The following is a 9,980-nucleotide window of genomic DNA, read 5'->3' on the forward strand; positions in this document are numbered from 1 at the left end:
AAGATATATTTACAGCTGCATTCACCACTTTACTAGGCCTATTAAACAAATGTGTTGTAAGAAAGAGCTTATAAAGCAAACTTAGCAACAGTAAAAACCCCATTGTTTGACTCCCCACAGAAGCTTCAATTGCTTCACAGTATGAAGCCAGGAATCCTTTAGATGAAAATAAACACAGAAGTAGAGAACAGAGACATTAAGGATGTGAAGAGGAGTTAAATCTTCTTTCACTGAATGCCTATCTTCCAAGCACCGGTCCCTTCGTTTAGAGAATTATTTTTGGGGAAAAAAAAAAAAAAAAGACCCATCATCATGTTAGAGGAGTCTAGCATGGGTTGAGAATTTATGTTTGCATATAAATTTATTTTTGGGGGTTAAAAAAAAAATAGGGAAGATAAACCGCAAATGCTGAACAAGCAAATCTCCTAAAACCTGAAATTCTTCATTACTGATGTAGTAAAAATGCTAGCAACGTGATTTCACAAGGACCATAAACAACCTTTTTTCATATCTATTCCTGCCAAATCACAGTCTGAAGAGTACTGTATATTGCCTGTCATCAAATTCTTATAAATAATGAACATCTTTTGCTTAGGCCAAAGGGATAGGAGAAGCTGTCAGTGATATTTTTCCTTTCTCCCATTTTTGGCTACTAGACATTTTTTGGTTGAGTTTATGTTGGTGAGTTTTTTTATTTTTCATTAATGAAATTTTTAGCCTTTATTTAGCGTGAAAATACAGAAAAAAATTATTCATAAGGATCCTTTGAACTATATTGCAGTAGATCCCACAAAGCAGACAAGTCTCATGCTTCTCATATAATCTTCCTTGACAAGACAGTTTCCTTCACAGTTAGGAACTTCTGAAATGAAAATTCAACCAAGAATGGTAATATAATTTTGAATGTTACACTTATATCTCAAACTGGTGTTGCCATTTGACCATTAGAAGGTTTCTTTTCTTTTGAATTGACTTTGTAATGTGCAGAAATTTACAAAACCAGTTTTTAATCCATTCCTTGATACGGGAGGTCTAAGTACCAAGAGGCAATCAGCAGCAGGCAGGTGAGTTCCAGAGGATGCTGTGGCACTGTGCTTCCCCATGGAAAAGCAAAGACAACATGATGGATTATTGCTGCTTCCTGGTACACAGAATTGTTTCTGTTCTTCTGGAGTTTATGAGGGAAAAGGTTGGCACTTCCACAGGGCAAATGAAGTTTCAGTCTGAAACACAACACTGCATTCAGCAACAAATCTCAGATCATTACATGTAACTGGAGGACTCTTGTTGACTTTTAATAAGAGTTGAGCAGATTCTGATTGACAGAAGAGGCAATAAAACACACCAGGTACTCTAGCGAGACAGGGCAGAAAGACATGACATAAACAACTGCCAATTCTCTGCTTTCACTTGAGACTAATAAAAAGTAATTTAAAGATGAGATTCAACTTTCATTTCATCAAACATTATTTTGCAGCCACATGAGCGAATCCAGTTTTGCATCTATTGGCTGCACACACAGGCTCGGTGTCATGCCAGGGCCAAGATGTTTGGCAGGCATCCCTTTGACAACTCTGTGGTTGCAGACCTCCTGTACATACTTGCACAGAAACTGTAAAAGGAACCTTTGACATGCCATTTCATTCTGGAGGTCCTCTCAATTTCAGGTAAAATAAGAAGGGGTAGGCCAGAAGAGGAACAAAGATTCATCACTAAGATTATACATTCACCAAGAGCAGTGCAGCTAAAAAGTGCATTTGGATGCTTGATTGTAATGTGCTGCAATTTACAAACCCTTTGACAAGGTCTAGCATCAAAATGCCACAAAGAACCCCTGAGACAAATCAGAGAAACCACTCCTTCTGTTTATAACATTGTGTCTTAAAAAATGAAAAAACCCACCAAACTAAACTTATCTTAAAATACTTTTGCTTGGGTGCTTTTTGTAAGTATGAAAATCATCACAGGGCAAGAAAAAAACTGAATACATAATGGTACAGTCCTGCTTTACATTGTTTTGAAAGGGGAAAAAATAGTCTTTAGACTGCTATAAAATAGTTTGCCAAAGGGATGCAGCATGAGTGAAAGCATATCAATTTATAGCTTAAACTAAGAAAATGCTTAGAGGAAATGCACATTGAAGTCAGCTTTCAATTGAAGTCGTTAACAAGGAGAAATCTCTCTTCCAAAACATGAATTTGTAGCCTTGAGGGTGATCAGAAGAACCAAGATCAAGGGAAAAATGGAATTTGTCAATGTGAGATAAACACATTGGTTTTGAAATTGGGCTCTGAGAGAATCATGATGGTTTCCTTTGTTTTAATATATACAGTAGGCTCAGTAAAATCAGTTCCTCAAACTGAATCTTGGTGTTGACATTTCAAATTTTTCACCAATTTAAAGATTGAGTTTATTTTTAAAACTTCTCAAATATTATTTCTTCAAAATTATTTAAGTCCTTTCTTAAGAGGAGTTTGAAATTATGGCTAAAGTACTGCATATGTTTATAATGCAATATTTTCATTCTTTTTCAACATGATCTTTCATGCTTAATCCTGAATCCTTAACTGATTTAAATAAATGCCAAACATTAACTAACCAACACAAAACATTTTAAATAGTATACTCAAGAGGGCTTTTTTCCCTGTAAAACAAAGATTGTTATCTTTATTTCTACAGGCTATGAATTTCTTCAAGAAATGATGATTTTTGTAATTACACTGTCTGCATGCTATAACTTCAGCACATTTGCCTGGCTACAAGAAGAAAACCAGGGCAAGAGTTTTAATAATATATAAAATTCCATTGCACACTTTTAGTATATTTATTGATCAAAAGTTCCTCAAAAGGCCTGACACAGATGCTCACCCTTGCACACCATCTGCAAATCACGTAAATAGCATTAATCCTCTTTTCATTTAAGCAAAATATAACGCCTGCTTTCAGTGAAATAATGATGAGTACGATATCTGATGAAGAGTTTAAAATAGCAGATGGTGTTATCACTTTGAAAGCAGGGAGCTAGCTGCAGAGAAGCAGCAACATGCAGGATATTCTGATCTTGCACCTTCAGATAGTGCTTTAAAGCAGGAACGGGAGAGTGATTGATGTTAGGCTGCAAACCGTCTGCTCCTTGCATCCCTGGCGTGGCACTCATCGCCCCAGAGCTCTGCTACAGCAATACTCGCAGCAGCCTTTGTCAACAAAGTGCAGTTATGAAAGGAACTAGCATAAATTCTCTGCCAAAAAATCCCTATCTCAGTGGGCAAGGCACTCTAAGGTTACTTGTAAGCACTCCAGAACTTCCTAGCAGTCACCCCTTGTGATATGGGTAGATAATAAACCTGAATTTTGTCCTGAATGTTGGTAGACAATCAGTTGCCTATCCAGTGGGAGGTGCAGAAGCTGTCCTCTCTGCCTCATAAGTGGCCTAGAGATGCTTGTGCATCTTTGCCCAAGATATTTCTAAGCTGACATTGAGTTCTATGTGGCCCTGAGAATTATAGAACATTACTCATCACGTGTTTTTTCCAAACACTTTTAATTCTGGTTATCAGCCCTTATACCCAAGCACATTTATGTGTGAAGCCATAATAAAAAACATTAGGTTCTAAACCCTTTGAATTTTACTGCTTTTTAATTCAATGTAAGAAATACAAAAACTTCAATCTGTTATATACACATACACATATTTTACAGATACATACATACATATATATAAATATATATATATAATTTATATGTATATATGTGTGTGTGTACACATACACAATATCCTCTACTTTTTTTTGTACACCGACCTCTCTGGACTACATATAAACAAAGACCACAAGTCGGCTCCTTATCTTGGCACAAAGTCAAGGTGAGTTATATCAAGCATGAATTAACATCTTTATTGGATTTGAATGTGCTTTGGTAGGAAATCTGCTCTTTCCTAATTCAAAACCAGTGAAAGCTGTTAGAAATAGAAAACATTTTCATGTATGAAATTGAACCAGTCATGATTCAGCTTTGGGTTATGTGGTTGGTCATTAATTAGCCATGATTTAAGTGGCCAGGTGATACTAATTGAAAATACTATACTTTGATTAAACATATTTGCCTACTTTAGAATTCGGAAGTGACTATCTAAATGTGCCCTACATTTTTGTTACTCAATGTAATTGTTAGTCCCTGAGTAAATTTTACTGCCCTCTAGCTACAGAACAGAGGAAGTTATCATGGATAAACATGGTGAAACTCTTAGTCTTAATTACAATAAATTCTAAATTGAAAATATCAGGGAAGTTAAAGTAGGCATGCTGAAACCAGTTCCTGCAAATGGCAATGAAACATTTTTTCTGCTGTAACAGACCTCAGCAGCCCTCCAGGATGACTAGTCAGCCTCAAAAAAACGAAATTCTTCTACATTAAATGTTTTATATTACACATTTTATATATTAAAATATTACTGTGAGCATGGAGAGTATCAGTTTTTGTCTGCAACATTTCATCTCTCCCTTCCTTAGCAGCATGTTACTATTTGAAATATTTGTGCTTGGAGAATACATTTTTTTAACCCAGATGATTTCCTTCTAAGTTCAGTGTGCTCCTTCTGCCTGCTGCAGCTTGACTCTACTGCAGAAAGTTGCAATCAATTCCAACAATAGGCAAAAAAGACATATTTCAAAGGGTAAGGCAGGCACAGCTGGTTCTTAGCCAAACTTTTCCAGACAAGAGCAGTGTCCAGTGCATAGCTGCACAACCTGAGTGTCAGGTAATGCCAAAACCCCTCAAGCCACTAAAGAGAATGCAGTGGGTAAAACAGAAAACAGATCCCTCAAGATGTGCAAATTGCTGCATTTAACTGCACCAGACCCCATCGCTGCAACAGAACTGTATGGACCACTCTAAAGGCTCAACATCTCATTTTCATACTGTATTACCTTTGTTCTTTACCATAATTATGAACTAGGAAAAAAATCCCATCCCAAACCAATTAGAAATACAAATAAAACCATGCATAATGCTTGAATTAGACAATCATGTCCTTCATGTGCCTTTCATGACCACATGCTTCCAGTGTAGCTCTGTTAGGCTTATAAAAATATATCCCTCCTGTCCTCTGGAAACTCAATCCATTTCAATCTGTAATGTAAATAGTTTCTTTTTAACACCCAGTGTGTGCTGATTTCACCTTAATTATATATTTCCCATTGCTCGAACTCAAACTGTGGGACACTGGGAAAGAATTTCACCAGCAGCCTATAAAGAACAGGGGCTGAAGCTTGGCTTCCATTAACACCTCATTAGCCAGAGTCTGTACTGTATGTAAAATGAGCTAATGATTTTTAAATGAAGTTGTCAACCTATAACTTAATAATGCAGAAATCTATTTCTCTGTAATATTGACATGCTATACACATGTTTATCTCTACAAATCAACGTGACGATATTGGAGTACACAGATCTTGGTTGGTCATCTTCAAACACTGATCTTTAGTGTCTTTAATACCACAAGTGGTACTGATTGCAGTATAAATTTCCTAATGGACACAAGATCATGGTTTGAGGAAAACACCTTTAAGTTCTGGATATAAACTTATCTCAACTTACTAGAAATGAAGTTAGAACCATAAAATGACTGCTAGGTGATTATAGGATCAAGTCACGTCTGAAAAAGAAATGGCAACAGGCACATTTGAGCTTACTGGGAATTGAGACCATCACCTGCCTTAGCAAAAATCACCATTACAGTTTGCATTGGCTTGACAGGTTTAGCAGTAGTTCATGAATGCAGGACTTCCATTAACTCCCACTGAAGCAGGGTAAATGGCCATGGAGTCAAACAGGGGTTGCACAATACATCCCTTAATTGGCAGGGGGACTGTGGTATTCCAATCCATCAGGCGACCCCTCTGCAAGGGTTAGGACCTGATCTTGCTGCTGTGGGTTTGGAGACGTGTGCACTGCAGGTGAAGGTCTGGTTTGCTGGGAGAGCAAAAGGTTCCCCTTCACTGTCAGGCCACTAACTCACTTTCACTGAGCACCACTTTAAAAGGGATTTAAAGAGATAATTTGTGAATTGTTAAAAATCAAAGGACACTCTTAATTCGTGCAAGTGTGCTCTTGACTGAATGGAAACAAGACTTTAAAATGGACTGGTTTTAATTATTCTTCCACAACAACAACAACAAATCTGATGTCCATAACCTCGTCATACTCATCACAGAAGCTTTCAACTTTCCAGTCAGCACTGACCTTTCTTGCAAGGGCCTGAATCCCAATTAGCCACCAACATCTGCAGTTCCAAAGGGAGGCAGTGAGCAGGCCTGCTGACTTCCATGTTGCAGGGTCTTTGCAGTGAATTTTTTATCTGAGCTGCACCTACTCCACACTGAAAATTTGCACATATGGGCTTCATCCTCTGTGCCACACCAGCAACTCACAGGCTGAAGCACCTTCATACAGAGGGTACACACCCACATCTCTGTAACTTCCCCAAGCTCTCTGGTACCCACAGCAGCCTTTCTCTGGAGCAAATGCAATTCAGATGAGGGTGCCTCCTGCTGCTCCTGTTTGATTAGTGAGGACAGCAGTGACATTTGCTCTCTGTCTTCTTGCTGGGTCGCTACATTCTTCTGGCAGGGCGGGCTGCAGTGGCTGCTCCCAGGGTGGCAGGCAGGTATGCCATTTCCAACCCTTGCCTGGGGATAGATATGTGCTCAGGCACTCCCTGGCTGCAACGCTGCTTGTAAAATCAGTCTCATTTCCTAAGGGTGAAAAATGTGACGGGGTATTGTACAAGGTGAAACATAACATGGTGATGTGTGTGACTGTGGTGGGGAATTTATGAGGACAGATCTTTCTGTGTTGCTGGATCTGAGGGAACTACCATCAGGCAGGTAAGGTTTGGCCCTCTGTGAGAAATTGATGTTTTAAGATCTCTTTGAAGATACCAGAGTTATGATGTGTTATGGCCAAATTACTGGCCCACTGCTGAAAAGAGAAGTCGTATGCAGTGAAATGTACACTAGTTCCAACCATTGGACAGCAATTACTACTACAAGTGAGCAGAGAAGCAGTTAATAGTCACAGCACCACAGTGGGGAGCTTGCCAAAATTTTCAGCTAAGCCAAAGTCCTGAACCAACATAACACTTGGTCTATTTGTCTCATTTACTGTGCTTTTCTCATCCCCATAACCCCAACAGAAGCAAACAAATGTCAGTAACAATTAGAGCCCTAGCAGTTACATCTAGAAATAAATCAATATTCAAATGCACATTTTCAACAGTAAGAGATGTGAAAGGATTATACAGTCAGCATTTGGCACTCATTCCTACTGTACTCTGAAGCCATAGGTTAAAAGAAAAGCGGTTTATATGTTAAAAGGGGTCATATAATTTATTTCATTCAGAGCAATTAATTGTTTACTTACAAGACAGCTTTCCATGAAAAATACTTCTTTCTCTAAACCATTTCATAGCCCTATAAAAGCAAGCCCCATTTCTTATAGCTTCCTAGCAAGACTTTCAGACCAATTATCCTATTCAGATTCTCCCTTCCTTATAATTGGTAATTTAGCTTGCTATATAAAACACAATTAAACCTTGTTAGGAGTAAAGCTGTTAGGAGTAAAGATACACATGGATCTCTAGATGCTGCTAATTCTTAAAACTTAGCCATTCTTAAAATAGGTATTCTAATGTACTTCACACTGGTGCAGCTTAGAAATCACTTGTATAACCATTGAGATGTTCTTGAGTAAATTGGAATTTGCTCATTCCCAACTATGTCAGCAAAAAAGCATTTTGTTTTCATCTGTACCTAAGAGGTGATATCCAAACATTACTGATTGGCCAATCATCACTTTATCTTGCACATTTACATTTCTTTCTCCTATTGCAATGACCATCTCTCATACCTGTCTAAGTATATAATCTACAAATGTATGCCCTGCTGCAGAGAACTGAAATGCCATGGCTATGCACAGGTATTTTACATATATACAGCATTTAACCCAAATCATAGAGAAGAGTTTAAATGACATTCAATCCAGAACAGAGACACTGAAGGAGCTAAGGAAGAATGGTTTAGCCTTCAGGTAACTGAGACTTAAATAATTTTAAGCAAAAATAAAAGTTCTAAGTATTCCATATAAAATGTCAGAAAAAATAACATTTTTCCTGTGGCTAACTCAGTTAAACAGCAAGCAGACTTACATTGGCAGGTACTCATTTTAATTATAGTGTGATGACACTTGCTAGTTTAGAAAATGAATCATATGGTTGCACAGGAATTCAGTCCCTTTTGCCTTAGCTATATTTGTAGTCAGATAGAATTCTAAAAGTGAAACAGACATTTAATTGTTTAAGGGTTACATGATGCACATTTATTCAGCAATAATTTCAGGTTATCTTCTCCATTTCTTTCCCTCCTAATAAGAGACATGACAGCCTTCTTACAGCATGGAGAGTAAGAGAGAATGACATGCAAATCTAACACACTTTCAGGTAGAAGAATATTTCAGCAGTCTAAAATCATCACTGTAAGTACCTTAAGTATTCTAGAATTTGTAAACTTAATCTAGGATGCAGCTTAGCACAAGGAAACAATTCACAACATTTCTGAACAGGAACACTTTATCTATCAAAGGACCAAAATTTAATCCCGATGCAATGTATTCAGTGAAGGCAGTGAACTTGCAGAGTACGAAGTCTTTAAAAACCTGACACACTGACCTACCTTTATGTGACAGACGTAACCTCGGCTGCCTCGTATCTGCAGCGTGACATCCAGCCGGGAGCTCCAGCAACAAGCCACACAGTGCCAGCATCAGAAGGTCCTGAGCAGATGCCATCCTGCCCAGGATAAATTTCTTGTTCTCTTCACTCAGTGCTGCTGTTTGTCTGTTGTTCTGCTGGGGTGTTTTTAAGGCTCCAACTTCCACTTTGCCAGTGCAGTTAGATCTCTCTCTCTCTCTCTTTGGTCAGTTTGTGGGGTGCCTCTCTGGGAAATTCAGCGTTCATCAGAGCAGCACACAGCCTCAGCTAGCCATTTGTCAAGCTGTGCAAATGTCATGTAAAAATATTCCCCTCCCTAGGACAATTGTTTATAAAGTGCAAGGACATTCCAAGGCGTTACTCTGCAGTGTTGTGTCTTGAGCTGTCTTTAGTAACTCTGCCAGTGGATTCAGGAAGAAGCTGTATTTTCAGTCCCTCCTGCAAGGCAATTCATTCAGAGGAGGAGGGAGGGAGAGGAGAAGAAAAAAAAAAAAAAAAAAAAAAAACACGGAAAAAAGGAGAAAGCACCCTCCTCCTTGGTGCTCCTCAGAACTCAGCCCCTTGCTCTGACTTGCCAAACAGCTAGCTTTAATTCACCTTTCACCTCTGCTAATTAAAAGCAAGAAGTGCCCTTGCCTCCTGGAGTTGCAGGATGCACCCGGCGGGAGCCGGGCTGTCAGGCTGCTGTATTCGCCGGGAAAGTTCAGGGAGGGTTTGGGCAATGCACGGTCCTGGCTGCTCCCAGGAAGCGTTTAATCCACGTGCCGTGCTCCGATTCCTCAATCGCTGTGTGGTTTCGCGTTGTAAAACGCCAGGAGAAGGGGCAGAATTCCTCCTGTCCCCTCCCTCTCAAAAAGTCATTTCAGCTTTTGTTCCCAGCTCAGTTTTAGAGGAGGATCAACCCTTGCGTTAACCATTTAAGTACATTGTCACTTAGTGTCGGTAAACAGCATGCTCCTAAGTGGATCAGGGTAAAAAGAGTCTAGCTGTATACACTTTCTCACTTTAAAGAAAAAGGATCAGCTTTTTACATTTTTTCCCCCTTATGTGCTTTTACACAGTAGCTTCTTCCCTTTACATTTTAAATGTCTCTGAGTCTGGAACCTGAGGTCGTCTATATATGTCAGTAAAATTATTTATCTGAAATCTGAATACATACCTGTAGGATTGGGCAGTATTTTAAAAAAATATAAAAGCCTGATCCAAGCACTGTGAT

General features: G+C 38.8%; 1 protein-coding gene across 1 annotated transcript in view; it reads right to left on the reverse strand.

Annotated features, from left to right (window-relative positions):
* Positions 1-8,944, reverse strand: part of SEMA3E (semaphorin 3E) — a 130,727-nt gene extending 121,783 nt beyond the window's left edge. The window contains exon 1 of the mRNA XM_058804628.1: positions 8,727-8,944. Coding sequence (XP_058660611.1) covers positions 8,727-8,841 — 115 coding nt within the window. The 5' untranslated portion in view covers positions 8,842-8,944. The remainder of the gene's footprint in view (positions 1-8,726) is intronic.
* Between the last annotated feature and the right edge of the window lie 1,036 nt (positions 8,945-9,980).

Source organism: Ammospiza caudacuta, chromosome 5 (genome assembly GCF_027887145.1).
Source record: "Ammospiza caudacuta isolate bAmmCau1 chromosome 5, bAmmCau1.pri, whole genome shotgun sequence".
NCBI lineage: Eukaryota > Metazoa > Chordata > Aves > Passeriformes > Passerellidae > Ammospiza > Ammospiza caudacuta.